Source organism: Hyla sarda, chromosome 2, assembly GCF_029499605.1.
Source record: "Hyla sarda isolate aHylSar1 chromosome 2, aHylSar1.hap1, whole genome shotgun sequence".
NCBI classification, from domain to species: Eukaryota; Metazoa; Chordata; class Amphibia; order Anura; family Hylidae; genus Hyla; species Hyla sarda.
In genome coordinates, this window is record NC_079190.1 from 240092784 (window position 1) to 240114594 (window position 21811).

The 21811-nt window shown below is 43.3% G+C and overlaps 1 protein-coding gene across 1 annotated transcript in view; it reads left to right on the forward strand.

Annotated features, from left to right (window-relative positions):
* The window catches only part of NLE1 (notchless homolog 1), a 45812-nt gene that overhangs the window by 12681 nt on the left and 11320 nt on the right, over nucleotides 1-21811 (forward strand). Inside the window, exons 6-11 of the mRNA XM_056556717.1 lie at nucleotides 4464-4561; nucleotides 6099-6291; nucleotides 8491-8626; nucleotides 14225-14271; nucleotides 18740-18942; nucleotides 20519-20678. Of these exons, the coding sequence (XP_056412692.1) occupies nucleotides 4464-4561; nucleotides 6099-6291; nucleotides 8491-8626; nucleotides 14225-14271; nucleotides 18740-18942; nucleotides 20519-20678 (837 nt within the window). The remainder of the gene's footprint in view (nucleotides 1-4463; nucleotides 4562-6098; nucleotides 6292-8490; nucleotides 8627-14224; nucleotides 14272-18739; nucleotides 18943-20518; nucleotides 20679-21811) is intronic.

Here is a 21811-nt window from a genome sequence, read left to right on the forward strand (position 1 = left end):
GTGTTATAGGTCCCATAGGGACCTATAACACTGCACACACTGATCTCTAATGCTGATCACTGGCGTGCATTAACACGCCTGTGATCAGCATTATCGGCGCTTGACTGCTCCTGCCTGGATCTCAGGCACGGAGCAGTCATTCGTCGATCGGACACCGGGGAGGCAGGTAAGAGCCCTCCCGGTGTCCGATCAGCTGTTCGGGACGCCGCGATTTCACCGCGGCGGTCCCGAACAGCCCGACTGAGCAGCCGGGTCACTTTCACTTTCACTTTAGAAGCGGCGGTCAGCTTTGACCGCCGCTTCTAAAGGGTTAATACCGCACATCGCCGCGATCGGCGATGTGTGGTATTAGCCGCGGGTCCCGGTCGTTGATTAGCGCCGGGACCGACGCGATATGATGCGGGATCGCGGCGCGATCCCGCTTCATATCGCGGGAGCCGGCGCAGGACGTAAATATACGTCCTGCGTCGTTAAGGGGTTAAACAGATTTGTAAATTATCATCAAATAGGTAAAAGAGATCACGGCACTCGAGGTATCCGATGCACTTGAAAACTCTTTATTGTGGCACACCAACGCTGGTTTCACGTCATGTGATGCATCCTCAGTGTACAGTAGGAGGAGACAGTTCCATGTTTGTGCTTTTTACCTCCTGATTTACCCAACATGCAATGTTACGATAAGTTAGAGCTGGGCGGTATGACCAAATATGTGTATCACTGTATTTTTGTAACTTATGGCGGTTCCACGGTATATAACGGTATTTCTTTCACCCCCACCCCAAATCATGTTACCCGCCAGCGCTTTTCTGCTCCCCCCAATTATCAGCCCAGCGGGGTACTACTCACATATGTCACCTGCAAACAATGCCCTCCTCCTCTTTGTTGGGGCCACCGGCGCTGGAACTCACTGTACGCCAGTGGTCTCCAACCTGCGGACCTCCAGATGTTGCAAGATTACAACTCCCAGCATGCCCGGACAGCCAACGGCAGCCCAAAAATTTCGGTATTCTGTATGAACAGGTATACCGCCCAGCCCTACGATAAGTTAATACAAAACTGATAGAAAACTGCAAGATTTAAATCAGTTGTGAAATGAAAGCTGTGAATATGTGGAGAATACGGATGAAACATTTACAGGTGGAGTTAAATCCCGGTACTTTCCCCCTTTATCCCCAGGCTCTCGTTTAGAAATCTTTAATGAAGTAGTACTGTTAGAAATTAAAAGCTTGATATACCCTACGGCCCCTGACAATCTTACGTCTGCAGAGAAAAAAGCACTGCAGTGGCTTAGGTATCATGACAAACTGATAGAGAAGCCTGCGGATAAAGGGGGCAATATCGTGATTCTAAATAAGAGTGATTAAATCCAGGAGGCTCACTGACAACTTTGAGATATGGAGACATACATAATATTGGACAAAGACCCCACAAGTACATATTCCCCCTGATTACAATCACTACTTATGAAAGGAGTTAAAAGGAACATAATAACAAAAAAGATGGCAGAAAAATGATACCCAACAAATCCCCAAAAACCATATTGGTACCATGTACCTAAAATACATTAAGTCTGTGATAAGCCCCCAGGGAGACCCATTGTGGTGGGCAGGGGCTCCCTCACGGAACCCCTGTCCCGCTACCTAGACTGGTACCTCCGACCATTGCTAAAGTCAGTTCCCTCCTACTTGGAGGATACTAAATCACTTCTACAGGTGGGAGATCTTGAATGGCATCCAGGATTCAGCCTGGCAACCATGGATGTGGTCGGTCTGTATACCTGGATTCGCCATCAAGATGGAGTCGGAGCAATTAGGTCCTTATTGGAGAGATCAGATAAGGGTCAAGAATGTACTGATTTTATCTGTGAAGCCTTACTTTTTGTTCTTGAGCATAATGCCTTTCGATTTGGAGAAACCTGGTACGCCCAGCAAACTGTTAAGGCCATGGGCACGCCAGTGGCACCAACTTTTTATATTCTTTTCTTGGCCATTTGGGAAGAACAGTATATTTACAACCCAAATAATCCATACCGACATCTGTTAAAACATTGGTCTCGATATTTGGATGATTGTTTGATAGTATGGGAGGTACACAATCAGAGTTCGATGAATTTTGTGGTTACATCAATCACAATGATGTGAACAATGCAATTCATTGCCAATTATGGCAAATCAATGGTGGAATTCCTGGATGTGACCATATAAAAGTACAGAAGGATTAAAGGTAAAGGGATATAGGAAGCCAACCTCAACAAATTCCCTCTTACACTTTAACAGCTTCCACCCCATCATGTCTGTAGATCACTACCTTAGAGTTATTCCTACAGAGTCTATAGAATTGTCCATGAGTATAGCTCCTTCTTAGAACAATCATGTGACCTAATGAACCAATTGAGATCAAGGGAAGGAGGAACAGATTATATATAATGGTTTTCAACGGGCATGCAAACAAGACAGAAAACAACTCTTTAGGAAACGCAAAAAAACTAAAACTAGAAAACAGAACAGACATGCCATCTTGTCATTTGAGTATAGCCCATTTTCGGAGATAATTAAAAAAGTAATCAGGAAGAACTGGCACATAAAGGCAAACAAAGAACTTACATGTATATCCTCTGAACCTCCCCTAATATCGTTCCGCAGAAAGACGAATCTGCAGGATGTATTGGTGAAAGGTCAGCTGGCCACACGCAGGGAGAACTGGATCCACAGAGGGTTGCCAAAAGGTTATCACAGATGCAAACATTGTCCCTACTGTGAACCATTGGAAACCTCACCTACCATCCAGCTAGAATGCTCAAACCATGTGATCACTGACTTAAACACTTGTCGTACGGACTACGTGGTTTATGCATTGTGTTCTTGCAATCACTTCTACATAAGTGTTTCACAGATTCTGAGAGCATATCCATTCATATTCAGTGAAAACTGGAAAGGGATGTCCAAGATTGCTCTCATATCCAGAATGTACATGCTAGTGACACGAAAGTGTTAAGATTCCTGGGGCTCCAACGTAGTTTGCAGTCAGACAGCAGAATAGACCGACATACCAGACTCTTCCAGGCGGAGGCATCGTGGATCATCCGCACAGGTGAAACAGGAATAATGGGTCTTAATGACTGTAATGATTTATCTTCTCTTCTATGAATATTTGCAGGCTGATATCATTACTAATGATTAATATATTATCAGTTTTGTATTAACTTATCGTTGTAACATTGGATGTTGGGTAAATCAGAGGGTTTAAAGACATGGAAATGTCTCCACCTACTATACCCTAAGGATGAGTCACATGACGTGAAACCAGCGCCTGTTGGAGTGCGCTCACACCACGCCTATGTAACTTGTGTGCCCAATAGAGTTTTTAAGTGCATCGGATACCTCGAGTGCCGTGGTCTCTTCTACCTAATTGATGACAAGTTGCTACTGACTACCACCCACAGAGCACCGTTTTCCAGCATGTACTGTGAGTAGTCATCTCCTGGCCATAAACTGTGGTGCCGATCCCAACATTTCTCTTTCCACGTAGTAGATTTGTAAATTACTTCTAATAAAAAAAAATGTTAACCCTACCAGTACTTATCAGATGCTGAAGTTGAGTTGTTCTTTTCTGTCTGACAACAGTGCTCCCTATTGACTCCTCTGTCTGTCCAGGAACTGTCTAGAGTAGGAGCAAATCCCCATAGCAAACCTCACCTGCTCTGGACAGTTCCTGAGACAGACAGGTGTCAGCAGAGAGCACTGTGGTCAGACAGAAAAGAACAACTCAACTTCCTATGTAGTATACATCAGCTGATAAGTACTGGTAGGATTAAGATTTTTTTAATAGAAGTAATTTACAAATCTGTTTAACTTTCTGGAGCCAGTTGATATGAAAAGAAGGTTCTCACCGGAGTACCCCTTTAAAGGCTTTAACGGGGTACTCCGGCACTTAGACATCTCATCCCCTATCCAAAGGATAGGGGATAAGATGCCTGATCGCGGGGGTCCGCCGCTGGGGACCCCCGTGATCTTGCACGCCGCACCCCATTTATAATCAGTCCCCGGAGCATGTTCGCTCCGGGTCTGAATACTGTCTATCACGGGCCGGAGCATTGTGATGTCAAGGCTCTGCCCCGTGTGACGTCACGCTTTGCCCCCCTCAATGCAAGCCTATGGGAGGGGGCGTGGCAGCTGTCACGCCCCCTCCCATAGGCTTGCATTGAGAGGCCCATAGGCTTGCATTGAGGGCCCTGTGGTCGCCAGCAATCAGTCCCGGAGCGAACACGCTCCGGGAACTGATTATAAACGGGGTGTGGCGTGCAAGATCACGGGGGTCCCCAGCGGCGGGACCCCCGCGATCAGGCATCCTATCCCCTGTCCTTTGGATAGGGGATAAGATGTCTAAGCGCCGGAGTACCCCTTTAAGGAATATGTAATCATGGTTATAACTGATTGCTTTCTTTATCTTTGTTGAATATTTAGATTTTTATCTGGGACCCAAACACCGGGAAGCAGATTGGCAAAACATTAATAGGACACACAAAGTGGATAACATGGCTGTGTTGGGAACCTCTTCATTTGTAAGTCAGGCTTGTTTCTTTCTTTTTGATTGCCAAATAATATTGAAAATATCTAAAGGGTTTTACTGAGAAAAAAATTTAAGAAGTTCACAGCTACTCAATTATCGTTTTATGGGATTCTACAACTAACACCTTTTGATAGCTATCGGACAAGTCTCCATCACAACAGTCACCCATAACTGGGTTGGAAGAAATGCTTCACAGCCTCCTACAACAATCTGTCTAACAAGCATGTCTTATAAAATGCCAACCGTATAGAGAGGGAGGCATATCCAGGAAACAAACATCGACTTGTATATATTCAATATCGGTACTACCATTGGAGGCCAATGCTCATAAACTCTCTAATTTCCAAATGTGGGAACAAACTCTATATGAAATAAAAATAAACAAAAAACGTGGTCTCAAATGGCTGTTGGTGCTCAACCCCAAATGCGGTTGTGCATTTATACTGGGGGAGCAGATCCTGCCCTTGTAGTCCATTGCTAAGGGCGATCCTCAGCATAAAAATGCATACAATGGGGGATGCCTGCAGTGGACTACAAGTGCCACAATAGAATCCTACACCAGATAAACGGTGTGGATGTGTAACAATTAGAATAATACAATACAGGAATATGGGTGCACTACTGTGGTAGATGTATACAATGACATTGGATATCCCTCAACACTGATGTTAAAATTGAGACATTCGCCAGTATATCCTTATATGAAGGACACACCAGAGCCCGCACACCAACGCCAAGGTTTCTCAAAATGGCACCTACGCTAATCCTACCTGTGCACGATAAGCAAAACGGGCCAGTGGGCAATTTACGGCAGCATTTGGTCGACTCACAACCTCCTCCCTGGTACCCTCCAGCGTGGCTAAGCACACATACAATGGGAGGAGGGAGGCAAGTTGCAAGCCCCACCTGAGTTGGCTAATATGGGTGCCTGGCCTCACAGGTGCTACCTTAATGCTGCCTTGAAGATATTCAAGGCGCATTAATTTTGGAGTTTACACACCTCCAAGTATAAAATTTTGCCCACTGGCACCTGTTCTGCTTATCGTGCACAGGTAGGATTAGCGTTAGGTCCCGCGCCATTTTGAGAAACCTTGGCGTTGGTGTGCGGGCTCTGGTTTGTCCTTCATATAAGGATACACTGGCGAATGTCTCAATTTTAACATCAGTGTTGAGGGATAGCCAATGTCATTGTATACATCTGACAATAAATTAGTCACATGGATCACAAAATGATTCCTGAATTTTTATTTATTTACTGGGGGTGTGAAATTATAAAACAGAACAGTGGAAGCTTGTTGAATTTTACAGTTTTAGAAAAATGTAGCCAATGGTCACTAGCTGTTTCTGAAGCAAAATAATCACTGGGGTAGATTGATAGATTCCCATTTCTTGTAGCAATGTTCCCGCTGTTAATGTTGTCCATGTATGCTGTACATAGCAGGATATACTATTATGATTTCTCAACATGCCTCCATTTATTACAATAAATGCTATTCCTATTATCTCATGTTCTCATATTTTTTCTTTAGGAACCCAGAGTGCAGGTACCTTGCAAGTGCATCCAAAGACTGCAGCATTCGTATCTGGGACACTGTCATGGGGCAGTGCCAGAAGATCCTTACCAGTCATACACAGTCAGTGACTACTATCAAGTGGGGTGGAGATGGCTTATTGTATTCTGCCTCACAAGATAGAACAATAAAAGCCTGGAGGACCAGTGATGTAAGTTTTTACTAAAGCTTATTTTCTTCATTCAAGCAGCCAAGTAAAAAGAAAAACCTAGAAAACGTTTAAGAAGCCCTGCTTTAACAGTTCCTTTTCTACTTAGTCCTCACCAGCTATACCATGTTAATGCTGGAGCCTCACCAATGAACAAGTACTATTCTATTGTGCAGCACCAAAACTACAATACAATACCAATGTTACTCAAACAAATACCACCACACAATGCATATAATATCACCTTGCAGCATAAAATACCACCTCCAGCAGCAATAAATAAATCACAGTTCAGCATAAGATACCTTTCTAGGATCAACAAACTAGCACCACAGAGCAGCACAAAATAGCTCTCCAGTAGCATCACACAAATACCAAGTGCAGCTCAAAATAACTTTACACCAGCATTAAACTACCACCACAGTGCAGCACGGATGTCCCCCACCCACCCCGTATCCAACTGCTAGTTTTGTCCTCTTTCCTTTACTCCCCCAATAATGGTTGCCCCAACCCCTCACCACCATGTTAAATGGTAGCTTCATTATGTTCCAACCCTCTTCTGACCTGTCCTTTTCCCCAAACAACACTTTCCCCATTCCCACCCATTAATTTTTATAGAGATAAGGTGCCCCCAGCAGAGGGAATCCTCTGCTGTGTACATGTACAGACTGGACAAGGCCTCTGTAGATGTTTGAAGATACTGGAGGAGAAGGAATGTCAAGAGCTCTCGCCTCTCTTGTACCTGGCCAGTAGTCTGCTTTGCTTTCTAGACTTGGCTGCACTGCCCCCTGGGTGCAGGACCTGTGAACACATGGTCATGTGATGAGATCATGGGTCCCATTACCCCTTTTAACCAAAAAAGAAGAAAGTAGGTATTAGATATAGAAGTAGATCTTACTGATCATAGACATAGCACTGAACAGTTAGAGGAATCACAAGAATGTGAGAGAAAGGCCCCTGTGGGGACTTAATAAAATGTATAAAAAAAAAGTAAAAAGTAGTTATAAATGAGCCTCTCCCAATAAAAAATGTAATCGCCCCTTTTCTTGGCAAGTAAAAAAAATATTTATAAAGATATTTGGTATTGCCGCATGTGGAAATGTCCAAACTATTTACATTTAATGTTAATGATCCCGCACAGTGAATGGCATAAATGGGGAAAAAATACAAATCCTAGATATCACATCCCAGAAAAAAATGGAATAAAAAGTTATCAAAAAGTCACATATACACAAAAGTGGTACCGATAATAGCTACAGATCACTGTACACAGCAGCATATCCAACGAAAGATAAATTTCTAGGGGTCAGTATAGGGCAATTTTAGGGCATACAAATTTTCTTACAAAAGAAAATTGAACAAAATTATAAAAAAAAAAAAAAAAAAAATGTAATAAAAAAAAGTGCTGTACCATTTTAATCTTATTGACACGCAGAATAAAGAGAACATACCAGTTTTACCATAAAGTGCACTGTAAAAATTATCCACCCCCCCCCCCCCCCCCCCCCAAAAAAAAAAAAGTTGCACAGTGCTGTGATCTGTAGTTTTTATCGGTACCACTTTTGTGTATATGTGACTTTTTGGTTACTTTTTTTTAGTCATGTGACTAAATATCAGGCATTTTGGACTTTGGTATTTTTACGTTTACGCTGAAAATTTCCTTGCTGGAATCCTGTGCGCTTTCTGCTCCATGAGGCTGAAATACACATTCCCATTGCCTAAATTCAAATCCTTCTTAAAAGTTCCATTGTGGAACTTCCGCCGTGTAAAAACTCCGAATAAAACCTATTGTAGTCAATTGCAGTATGTTGCAGGGTGGAATTTATCAGACATTCCTCATAGATCACCTTGAAAAGTGCCGGTTGTGTTTTTTTAAAGTTTAATGCTAGGTTCACATGGCCGTTTGGATCCGACCCGGCTTTTTTGAGCCGATTGGACCCTGTACAGGTCGGATGGAAACGGCTACTGCTGGGTCCTGATGGCCCCCACTTGCATGGGGGACCCTTCGGTGATCCGGTAATTTTACAGGAATTTAGCAGAGAAAAAATAGTGCTTGCACTGTTTTTCCCCCCGCTAAACTTGACAGAACCGCCGACAGAGCTTCACCTTACGGAGCCTGACGGTAATGTGAACTAGGCCTAAGATGCAAATCTCATCCACTAACTGCACTGCAGCACCTATATAAACAAACTTCTATTTTAGGGAGTTCTTTGCCGCACTTTGCAAGGTCATGGACACTGGGTTAACACCATGGCGCTTAGTACAGACTATGTTCTCCGCACAGGGGCTTTCAATCCAGCTGAAGCCTCTATCAATCCCCAAGACATGCAAGGCTCTTGTAAGTATTCTGTAAATGTATGTTTAGTTTTATCATTGTCATTATTGTAGTGAATTGCTTTTTCTAGCTCTTACTAGTTTACATTAGCTCTACATTAGCAATTTCCTAGTAATACTATTGACATTAACATATTATACTTTTTGTATTGTTTTTTTTTGTTTTATGTTGATGATAATTTTATCTTTATCCTGTTCATATTACTTAATATTTGAAGTGTATCTGCACTTTAAAGAGTTACTGTCGCTTGTAAAAACTTTTGACATGTCAGGCAGGCCTAGTGCTTCAACCCCTACCAATCCCCAAATATAGCCAGGAGAAGCATGTGGCGGGGAGCTTCACTTTCCTGCATGATGCTTGCTCCAATTCGGTGCAGGACACGGACTCCATTATACCCCATGGAGCACCTCTCCCACAGTAAGTCGGAGCAAGTGCAGAGTCTAGGACTGAAGTACACTGCCATATGCTTCTCCCGGCTCTATCTAGAGATCACTCTGCCCGAAGAGTCAATGAAATGTTTTTGGAAGTGACCACTTTAAATTACAGCTTCTAAAGGGATTGTTTCTTTTAAAGGAGTACTCTGGGATTAGAAAATGTATCCCCTATTGCGGGGGGGGGGGGGGGGACAGCAGTCGGACCCAAAGCGATCTCCCGTATGGGGCTCTCGGCTCTTTGCCAAATAGAGCGTTTTGACCACCGCATGACTCGGTGGCCGACACGCCCCCTCAATACATTTCTATGGCAGAGGCGGAGGCTGCCTAATGCAGCGCTCCGGCTCTCCCATAGAGATGTATTGAGGGGGCGTGTCGGCTGCCGCGTCATTTGGTGGTCGGGCACGCCCCCTTGCCGCTTACTACCGGGGGCCCAGCAGTCTGACCCCTCGCCATCTGAAACTTATCCCCTATCCTTAGGATAGGGGATAAGTTTTCTTATCCCAGAGCACTCCTTTAAGTATCTTCTGCCATTCCAGAAGCCTCCATGGGAGTTAATCAGTTAAAAATCACAGCTAGCACTCAAAATTTAGCCTATTTTTCTGAAATGTATTGAACAATAAAAGTGAACAATACTGCCCCTGGTATATCAACCTGTATAAGAAAAATGATGCCTGATTTGCCAATATAACAAGCACTCGCATAGAAGAACCAAGCTTTGTTTTTGTTTTTTTCCACTGTTTTAGCAGTAGGTCATGTCATTCCATAATGCTGCATAGGGTTAAAGGGGTTACTCCACTGGCCAGTGTTCGGAACATGTCAGGCCACCCCCCTCAATGTAAGTCTATGGGAGGGGGCGTGAGGGCCGTGGCCTGACGTCAAGAGGGGGCATGACAAACCCCCGCAGCGCGCAAACAGCGTTCGGGACTAAATGTTCCCGAATGCTGGCCAGTGGAGTACCTCTTTAAAGAATAACTTCTGGAAAAAAGGATAAAGGTTATATTAAGAAAGCTAGTAGGATTAAAATACCGTAACATATTTATCAAGTGTCTTAAAAAAAAAACTTTCAATGTTGCCCAAAGCAACCAACCACAGTGTAGCTTTCAATTTAACAGAAATCCCTGCTTGATTGGTTTACAGTCAGGGCTCAGCTTGGGAGGGCGATGAAGGAGACATTCCAGCTTCCAGCATTTTAGCTGCTTAGGAACGCCCCTTTGACTCTTTGCACCAGAGAATAAAGCACAGCTACTATGTGTCTCTATTTTGTACTGATCCATGTGTCACACAGTATATCAAATTATTTCTCACTGCATATTATTTATAAATCACTGATAGATCGTGAGATATATTAAAACTTCACTTTTATTCCGTTCCCATAAAAACGGCTATTGTCACTTTAATTTGTTCGCCTGAGCAAACCCAATAAACGCATTGCTGTTGTATGTCTCTATACACACCATTCTTTGTTGTACAGCAGATTATTTAAATTTAAGTATAAAACGCTGCTTATTGTGTGCATTCTTGACTTCTCATGCCTACGTTGTAACTTTTGCAGATGTCCATATTTCATATGCACAACAGTCCATACCCACGTATAATAATAATGCAGTTGTTAAAGCTCACAGATGGTGTTATAGTCCATGTGCAGAAATTGGATATAAATCTCCACACAGTACTGCACACTATACTGGAAATCAACACCTCCAATTATCCATACATGTATTTGGAAATAGACAGCTATATATTAACCCCTGTGCAAGGTTATTGTTCCTTATGGGTATATTATGCAGCGACTTATATTAGAAAAACCTGAGATCCCGAACTTGCTTCATCTTCTGCGTGTCCAACCTGTGCAGCGATCCTCGCCGTAATTCACATCACATGCGATTTCCTATTCAGGTATCTCTGACTTAATTTAGCGTTTAAGTGCTCAGCCTGTAGTGGTAGTCGCCGTAGTTCTTTCTGTTAGGCATTTGATTAAACGCGTTTCCTGCTGTAAATTTCATCAGGTATCAAAGTGGTACATCTATTGATTTCCAAATAGTCTTTTGGCTCTCTATTGCATGGCGCCGATACAGCTCTGATGGTGGCCGTATACCAAATGATTTTGCGGTCTGTCTTTCAAACACACCCACAGAAACTCCCCTGCATCCTACGTCATTTTACTAACTGTTCACCTGTCACAGCAGTCACCTGGTAGGCTAAGGTACGAGCTACTGGGGATTGGGTTAACTGTTTAATACCCTTACTTTGTATTCTGTGCTGCTGGGCATCTATATCGGTTTGTATTCCCGGGATGCTATTAGTATTGGATTGAGGAAATTCGGTTGTTTCCTATGTTTTATTTGTATATACTGTAAAATGTTCTGGTTAGTAAGTAGTTATTTCACTATAACACACAGTGACTCAATAAGAAGACTTTGCTTCATAAATGTACATGGATATTACAGAAGGCCAACATTATAAATGATGATTATTTTTAGGGGCATCATTAACCCCATCGGGCAAATTTGAGCTTAACGCATCCCCTATCCCACATTCATACCATATAATCACTATCCCCATATATCACTCATATCAAAGGAGATACAGAAATATATACCCAAGGGGATATTTTGGATAAACATTCTATTGCTTAAGATTTGGGCAAATGATAGTGAATTAAAATAGAATGAATGCAGGATCTAACAGAAATGATAATAAACTAGTATAAGAAATAATTATTTAACCCAGACAGTTGCACAGTCTGCAACCTATATGTCCATTCAGCTTCACGTTGGAGTAGATGTAAGTCCATCCCATTTGCCACCTCTTTGTCGTGGCTTCACCACTTCCACTGTCTGTGCCTTCAAACCTGAGACATCACTAATGAAAGAAATACTCCAGTAGCTCTTCACTTTAAAAAGTGCCATCAAAGTGATGTCTCCCAGATGTTCCTGAAGATGTTTTTTAAAAGGGCGAAAGGTCTTCCCCCACATAATTTTTGGGACATTTGCATGTTAATAAATACACAACTCCTAAGGTACTGCAATTGGCAAAATGTCTCATACTGAATTCCGCTCCTATGGTTTCACTCCTAAATGTCTTACTTGCTGGTACATATGGACAGACCGAGCAGTGACCACAGGAATAGGAACCCAACGTTTTATTTGTCAACCAGGTTTCTCTTTTAACAGGGGCTAAATAACTGGGTAAAATCATCTTTGATGTTTTACTCTTTGTGACTAGACTATGTTCCTTAAGGACTTAGTCACCACTTCCACAAATGTGTCAATCTTCACATAGTCGCCTATTGGAGGTGCTTTCGTGCTTTTAAATTTAAATTTTGTAAGGGGTCCTAAGCCTTCAGCTTGATGTGATTACCTCCAAAGGATGATGATGTCCTGGAACAAAGAGACCTCATTTACTTCTATACCCTGAGCTTCTGCTGTTCTTGTATTGGAGAGCAAGGTATTTTCTCCATTAAAATTTATGTGCAAATAAGTTTGTCTTTGACCCACAGGAAAGAGTTAAATTTCACTGTGGATACAAAGGACAAACCCTTACTTAAAACACTCATTTCAGTTTTACTCAGTTCTCTAGGAGTAAGATTAATAACTTGAAATGTATTATCTCCCTGAGTTATTGGTCCTGTTTTCGACTGTGTAATGGATATTGGTTGTTGGGATAATTCCCTAAAAAACCTTCTTGTGGCTGTCTATAGTAAGTTCGCCTGCCTCTCGGTCGCCTCCCGCCTGAAACTGAAGATCCCCTCTCTGCTTTGGATTCTTCACACTCTGATGAAGAAATGTCCATTTTCAATTGAATCGCTGTGGTCTTCTTGATACTGTCGTATTCTCTCTTTTCCTTAAAATCCGTAATGTCATGTTTAAATTGCTGATTATTAAATTATTTCTTTTAAATAAGCTATAAAACGAGCTATATTGTCCTCGAGTCCTTTTTCTTTCTTTTCAAAGGTAGGATCACTTTTATATGAGTTAATTTGATCTATTGCTGCATTTAATTTTGTGGTCAGTTCCTCAAATTGAATGTTCTCTTCCTCCAAGAGGATTTTCATCAACCGAAGCGAACTCTGTGGCCTCTTTTTCCCACCTCTCTTTAATCGAAAAAGTTTGTAATCTGGAGGCTGGCAAGATAGGGATCCTTAGACCTCTTGGTACTATACCTTGCGCCACATAGTTATCAAGACTGTGTATTTCCCACCAGATTCTTGCATGGTCTTTGTATAATTTTGTTAAAGATTTAAATGCAGATTTTATGGATCTCAGGTTTTTCTAATATAAGTTGCTGCCTAATATACCCATAAGGAACAATAACCTTGCACAGGGGTTAAAATATACCTGTCTATTTCCAAATACATGTATGGATAATTGGAGGTGTGAATTTACAGTATAGTGTGCAGTGAAGAAAAAATGAAGGGGGAAAAATCCAGCTCCTGGTGAAAAGCAGAAATCCTAAAACTTAACTTTTAATCATGCACAGTAAAAAAGGGGAATGCCACAGCAGGTGGCATCAGGAGTAAACGCCGACGCGTTTCGAGCTGTTGCTCTTAGTTAGCTCATAGTGTGCAGTACTGTGTGGAGATTTATATCTTTATAATTTCTGCACATGGACTATAACACCATTTGTGAGCTTTAACAACTGCATTATTATATGTGGGTATGGACTGCAAAATTTACAACGTAGGCATGAGAAGTCAAGAATGCACACAATAAGCAGCGTTTCATGCTTAAATTAAAATAATCTGCTGTACAACAAAGATTAGTGTGTATAGAGACGTACAACAGCAGTGCGTTGGGGTTTGCTCGGCCGAACAAATGAAAATGACAATAGACGTTTTTTCTATGAAAATTGATTTTCAGCAATAAGGTGGCGGCCGAACATTTTTGCACATAATATTTTGATAACGTTCACTAATATGTTTTATGGGAACGGGAAAAAGTGAAGTTTTAATATATCTCACGATCTATCAGTGCTTTATATATGTGTCTCCTTATCCTAAGAGCTTTCTAATTTGGAACGTGAATTGCAGCTGACAGATTCACTTTAAGATACTTTTGATAAATTCCTTAGATGCATTGCCACTGACATTTAATAGGTCTTAAACAGTTTTTTCTTTTCTGTCAATGACCTCTCTGAATAACAGTATATTCTATTTTACAATATATAGTGGAGCAGCTGAAAGAAAAAGCTCTACAAAGATACAATCAAGTTCGGGTAAGTGTGATCTGTTTTTGTTGAGGTTGAATAAACAAATCCCAATGAGTACCTTTCAAGATTTGAGAGTGTGTGACAAAAGAGGCACATGGAGATTTTAAAAAGATTGTAGAATATAATATGTACAGTGTATCCAATTCAACAATAAAGTTAAAACATGCTTGTAACCTATACAGTATTCCTAAAATGGGAGTATTTAGAACATACTGTGGATTTGGGCATCAGGATTATGTTTGTACACTCATTCATTGACTGCAACTCGTATAATACTGTGCCCCCGCTTTCTCCAACACCTTACAGCAAGCTGCTTTGCCTTCGCCAACCTGGGCTCATGTTTCACTGTAATGCTGATAGATCACTGTCCAGCAGCTTACTCCATATCATCACGGGCAGAACAGGAAGTTTCAGCTAAGTTTTAGGCCTGGCAGCCTAAATGACAACTGCAAAAGCCATTTAGTTCTGTCAGGTAACCCTTTTAACTAGGTTTCCCCCTGAAATTTGACTTTGGCCCAGTTTTTTCCAAATTTGGATCAAAATTTCATACAATTCCCCCCCCCCCCCCCCCCCCCCCTTCCTTAGTAACTAATGGGGAATTATCTCACAAGTCACACTCAGCAGATACGTGACAGGGATGCCTCCTATCCCCTTTATTACTCAATCCTCTAGCCATTTAGATCAGACATGATGACAATATTTGATGGAATATCTAATGGCCCTAGAAAGTAGATTTTTACATTTATGATGTGGTACTATTCCTATCATAACTACCTACAGTGAAACCTGTGATACTGGACCAGGGTCATAGTGTTTTCTTCTTGTCCAACATATATTTCTTTATTTAGAATTGTATACCGTATTTATCGGCGTATAACACGCACTCCCATAACAGGGAAATTTAAGTATAAAAAAAAAAGTAAAATAAATGACTTAGACTAAATGCTACATCATCCCCCCCAACTTCGTTTTTCTTCTGCACCTCAGCTTGGTCCCGTCCCCTCCAGTGTCACATCATTCCTTCCCTTTTATCAGTCCCTGTGCCACATTTACCCCTCTCATCGCCACCCCCCCATGTCTCCTCGCCACCCCCCATGTCTCCTCGCCACCCCCCATGTCTCATCGCCACCCCCCATGTCTCATCATCCCCCCCCATGTCTCATCATCCCCCCCATGTCTCATCATCCCCCCCATGTCTCATCATCCCCCCCCATGTCTCATCATCCCCCCCCCATGTCTCATCATCCCCCCCCATGTCTCATCATCCCCCCCCATGTCTCATCATCCCCCCCCATGTCTCCTCATCCGCCCCCCATGTCTCCTCATCATCCGCCCCCCATGTCTCCTCATCATCCGCCCCCCATGTCTCCTCATCATCCGCCCCCCATGTCTCCTCATCATCCGCCCCCCATGTCTCCTCATCATCCGCCCCCCATGTCTCCTCATCATCCGCCCCCCATGTCTCCTCATCATCCGCCCCCCATGTCTCCTCATCATCCGCCCCCATGTCTCCTCATCATCCGCCCCCATGTCTCCTCATCATCCGCCCCATGTCTCATCACCCGCCCCATGTCTCATCCCCCCCCATGTCTCATCATCATCCCCCCCCATGTCTCATCATCATCCCCCCCATGTCTCATCATCATCCCCCCCCATGTCTCATCATCATCCCCCCCCATGTCTCATCATCATCCCCCCCCCATGTCTCATCATCATCCCCCCCCCATGTCTCATCATCATCCCCCCCCATGTCTCATCATCACCCCCCCATGTCTCATCATCACCCCCCCCCATGTCTCATCATCACCCCCCCCCCATGTCTCATCATCACCCCCCCCCATGTCTCATCATCATCCCCCCCCATGTCTCATCATCATCCCCCCCCCCATGTCTCATCATCATCCCCCCCCCCATGTCTCATCATCATCCCCCCCATGTCTCATCATCACCCCCCCCATGTCTCATCATCACACCCCCCCCCATGTCTCATCATCACCCCCCCCCCCCATGTCTCATCATCATCCCCCCCCCCCCATGTCTCATCATCATCCCCCCCCCATGTCTCATCATCATCCCCCCCCCATGTCTCATCATCATCCCCCCCCCATGTCTCATCATCATCCCCCCCCATGTCTCATCATCATCCCCCCCCCATGTCTCATCATCACCCCCCCCCATGTCTCATCATCATCCCCCCCCCATGTCTCATCATCATCCCCCCCCCATGTCTCATCATCATCATCCCCTCCCCATGTCTCATCATCATCCCCTCCCCATGTCTCATCATCATCCCCTCCCCATGTCTCATCATCATCCCCTCCCCATGTCTCATCATCATCCCCTCCCCATGTCTCATCATCATCATCCCCTCCCCATGTCTCATCATCATCATCCCCTCCCCATGTCTCATCATCATCATCCCCTCCCCATGTCTCATCATCATCCCCCCCCCCCATGTCTCATCATCATCCCCCCCCCCATGTCTCATCATCATCCCCCCCCATGTCTCATCATCATCCCCCCCCCATGTCTCATCATCATCCCCCCCCCATGTCTCATCATCACCCCCCCCCCATGTCTCATCATCCCCCCCCCCATGTCTCATCATCATCCCCCCCCCATGTCTCATCATCATCCCCCCCCCATGTCTCATCATCATCATCCCCTCCCCATGTCTCATCATCATCATCATCCCCTCCCCATGTCTCATCATCATCATCATCCCCTCCCCATGTCTCATCATCATCCCCCCCCCCCCCCCCCAGACACTTAGTCTATCCAAGTCATCTTGTAACTTACGCACATCCTCTATTGACTGTACTGTGCTACAAAGCTTGGTATCATCTGCAAAGATAGAAACAGAGCTGTTAATACCATCCTCTATATCATTGATAAATAAAACAGCGGTCCCAGTACAGAACCTTGGGGTACACCACTAATAACCGGGGACCAATCAGAGTACGAATCATTGACCACCACTCTCTGGGTACGATCCATGAGCCAGTGTTCAATCCAGTTACAAACTAAAGTTTCCAAGCCCAAAGACCTTAACTTACCTGTCAGACGTCTATGAGGGACAGTATCAAACGTTTTAGCAAAATCCAGAAACACTATATCCACAGCCATTCCTCTGTCAAGGCTTCTACTCACCTCTTCATAAAAGCAAATTAGATTGGTTTGACAACTTCTATCCTTAGTAAACCCATGCTGGCTATCACTTATAATACAATTATCCCCTATGTATTCCTGTATGTAATCCCTTATAAGTCCTTCAAACAATTTACCCACAATGCACGTTAGACTTACCGGTCTATAATTGCCTGGCGAAGACCTAGAGCCCTTCTTGAAGATTGGTACCACATTCGCCTTGCACCAGTCCCTTGGCACAATACCAGACACCAGAGAATCTCTAAATATCATGAACATCATTTCCCCCGGTCTCATCATCCCCCCCCATCATGTTCCTCCTATGCCAGTGGTCTTCAACCTGCGGAGCTCCAGATGTTGCAAAACTACAACTCTCAGCATGCCCAGACAGCCAACGTCCGGGCATGCTGGGAGTTGTAGTTTTGCAACATCTGGAGGTCCGCAGGTTGAAGACCACTGCTATTCTTCCCCTCCCTCATCATTCCCCCTTTTCCCTGCTTTTCATAGTTCTTTTATTTTCCTTAACTGGCTGCGCTTCGGCTGTCTTGCGGGCTGCGGTCAGTGAAGCAGATGAATGACGTCCTCTCCCGGCTTCTCTGCGCGGCATCAGGGACGTCACTTTTCATTTCCTGTAACTGCCGCTAGTCAGAGTTCTCAGTGTGGCGACTACAGGAAATGAAAAGTGATGTCTCTGATGCCATGCAGAGAAGCCGGGAGAGGACGTCACTCATCTGCTTCACTGACCGCAGCCCGCAAGACCCCCTGCCTGACCTGCCGAAGCGCAGCCAGGTAAGGAAAATAAAAAAAATATATAAAAAGCAGGGAAAAGGGGGAATGATGAGGGAGGGGGGAGGTAAGAAAAATTAAAAGTAAAATTGTCACTTGTTTTCTCCCGCACTATCCACAGGTACTGGTGGATAGTGCGGGAGCCGCTGATTTAAAAGGAAAGGCAGATCGAGACAAGGTAGGGCTTATTTTTATCAGCGTGACAGTTTTCCAGAGCGGGGAGGAGATGCCACTGGTCACTGATTTAAAGTGGCCGCGGCCGTGCTGCTAATACTTAACAAGTAGCCGCTGCTGCGGCCGCTTTAAATCAGTGACCAGAAGCTTTATCGGCGTATAACACGCAGGCAGGCTTTTAGCCTTAAATTTAAGTTTTAAAAGTTCGTGTTATACGCCGATAAATATGGTAATTACTTTTTTTTTTTTTTTTTTAAACCCAGTGTCAAAGATGTGTGGAAAAAAATCTTGTTGAAGACTTATTTGCAAAAAATACATCTTTTTTTACATTTTTTTTTTATTTTTTATTTTTTTTAATCTCAAACAGGGACAAGATCCCGAAAGGCTTGTATCTGGTTCTGATGATTTCACATTATTCCTCTGGGCTCCAGCTGTAGATAAGAAACCTTTACAGAGGATGACAGGACACCAGGCTCTCATTAATGAAGTTCTGTTCTCGCCTGACACAAGAGTCATTGCCAGCGCCTCATTTGACAAGTCCATTAAGTTATGGGATGGTAGAACTGGAAAGTAGGTGGTTTTATCTTTAAAATTATTTTCTCATAGAAACTGAGCCATTTGTGGTGATGGTTTGCATCTGCTATCACATCTCTGCCCTATTAATTTGACTGGGAGCAATCTGTATTACCATGTGCAGCCTAAGGACAAGACTTGAGGGGGAAAAAAAGCTTTTATATTTTTTAATCTGACAACCCCTCTAATATTGTACTACACAAGCAATCATAATAATTGCTGATTATTGTGATGCTGTGAGCAGTCACTTATATACTAGGAACATACCTATAGGTATTGGCAGTTGCAAGTATTTGTCAACTTGGAAAGACTCCAACATTACTGGGAAATGTTAACCATATTCCCAGAATTATTTCTATAAACTAGTTCTCAGACTTTCTAACACCACTGCCTCTTTCATATGCTACAGTGACTCTTGAGCAAAAATGACTGCTCTATTTAAAAAATGTCTGTGTGAAATATTCAGCATCATATGTAAGCATTTAATACAAACGTGTGGATCTTTTGGACTGTCAGTGTAGTGGTAAAGTGTTTTTTTAACTCTTAATTTTTTCTACTTTGCTTGCAAGCCTTTAAAGTGTACCTGTCATTGGCAAAACTTTTGTTATGTAGAAAATAACATTATCTGTATATTTGTAATAATACATTGGTTAGAAAATGCGTATATTTTTGTCCCTACAGCTATTGCCTGTGTGTCTCTGAGGTGACCAAATAAGTGAGGACACACAGGCAGGGCTCTGTGCGCAGTGAGGACACACAGGCAGGGCTCTGTGCGCAGGGAGGACACACAGGCAGGGCTCTGTGCGCAGTGAGGACACACAGGCAGGGCTCTGTGCGCAGTGAGGACACACAGGCAGGGCTCTGTGCGCAGTGAGGACACAAAGGCAGGGCTCTGTGCGCAGTGAGGACACACAGGCAGGGCTCTGTGCGCAGTGAGGACACATAGGCAGGGCTCTGTGCGCAGTGAGGACACACAGGCAGGGCTCTGCGCAGTGAGGACACACAGGCAGGGCTCTGTGCGCAGTGAGGACACACAGGCAGGGCTCTGTGCGCAGTGAGGACACACAAGCAGGGCTCTGTGCGCAGTGAGGACACACAGGCAGGGCTCTGTGCGCAGTGAGGACACACAGGCAGGGCTCTGTGCGCAGTGAGGACAGGATCCTGCACAGAGCCCTGCTTGTCCTGTCCTCACATCCTGTATTTGGACTCCTCACAGAGACACGTAGGCAATAGCTGCAGGGACAGCATTTTTTTTTTACACACAAATCTTTGACCCAGTGTATATTACAAATATACATATAATGGTATTATCTACATAATATAAATAGTTAATGCTAACGATAGGTTCACTTTAAAATGTACAGCACTAGAAAAGTTTGTTATACAAAATAGTAATACTAGAACTCAAGCAGTAATCCTTTGCTGAGGTCTATTTAAAATTTTGTAGGTAATGAGGTGTACAAATTCCATGGAAAAAAAATAATTGACTGAAAAATGCTGGTAGTATTGGCCATTGAAAACACGTTTAGGTTGTATACTTTAATAGGGTTTTTCTTTTTTTCTTGCAATACAGATACCTTGCTTCCTTACGTGGTCATGTTGCCTCTGTGTATCAGATTGCTTGGTCTGCAGATAGTAGGCTTTTAGTAAGCGGAAGCAGTGACAGCACACTAAAAGTCTGGGATGTTAAGACCACAAAGTTATTTGTGGACCTCCCAGGACATGCAGATGAGGTATGTTGTATTTTCATACAAAGGATATACATGTTTTTGTGCTGGTTATAAACAACAAATGACATCCGGCACTACTGTTTTCAATAGACTGCTATATTTGTTAGACCAAGTAATGGTTTTTATGCTTGAAAACAGGATGAAGTTGGTAATGTATGACCAATCTTTAGCTGTTGCTGCAGTGATCAAATGCTATCCCTTATAACACTCATACATTCTATAGGGGCAATGAATAATTTCCACTAAACCTTATATTAGTACAAAAATAGAGACCAAAACTGATGTACTATATTAAACAATGATAAATCTTTATTGATACAAAAGGTACAGTACTTAAAATACATAAAGAGAGATGGGTAAATAGGTTACACTTGCAGAAAAAATAGAGGTGGAGATGATGCTATAATAAACATATGATGCAGATATGTGGTAGAAATATAGCGCAGCATATATCAATCAATGGTACCAACAAAATACTTAGGCTCACTAGGGTATCCACAATAATTTAATGCCGGTACTAATGCGGAATTGATGCACAATGGTATTAGATACAGAAGGTATTACATCAGAGTATACATATCTCATTATAATGGTCACACTGCTACAAACAGAATGGATAAATGGCCATGCACCCTGTAGGGAATCATCTCACCTCCTCCCCGAAAGCACATTTTCGCCAGATTGCTTCGTCGGGCCCCGCATTGGTAGTCATTAATTATTGTAGATAAATGCAAAAAAAGAAATACCCACATGTGACCCTATTTTGGAAACTACACCCCTCACGGAACGTAACAGAGGTTATAGTGAGCCAAACACAGGTGTTTGAAGAATTTCCATTAAAGTTGAATGGGAAAATGAAAATAAATAAATTAAATACACTAAAAAATTTTCACAAGGGAAAATAGGAAAAAAGCCCCCCAAAATTTGTAACCCCATTTCTTCTGAGTAAGAGCATACCCCATAAGTGAATGTAAAGTGCTCTGCTGGTGAACTACAATGCTCAGAAGAGAAGGAGCGCCATTGGGATTTTGGAGAGAAAATGTGTCCGGAATTGAAGGCCACATGTTTTTACAAAGCCCCCATAGTGCCAGAGCAATGGACCCCCCCCCCCCCACCCTACATGTGACCCCATTTTG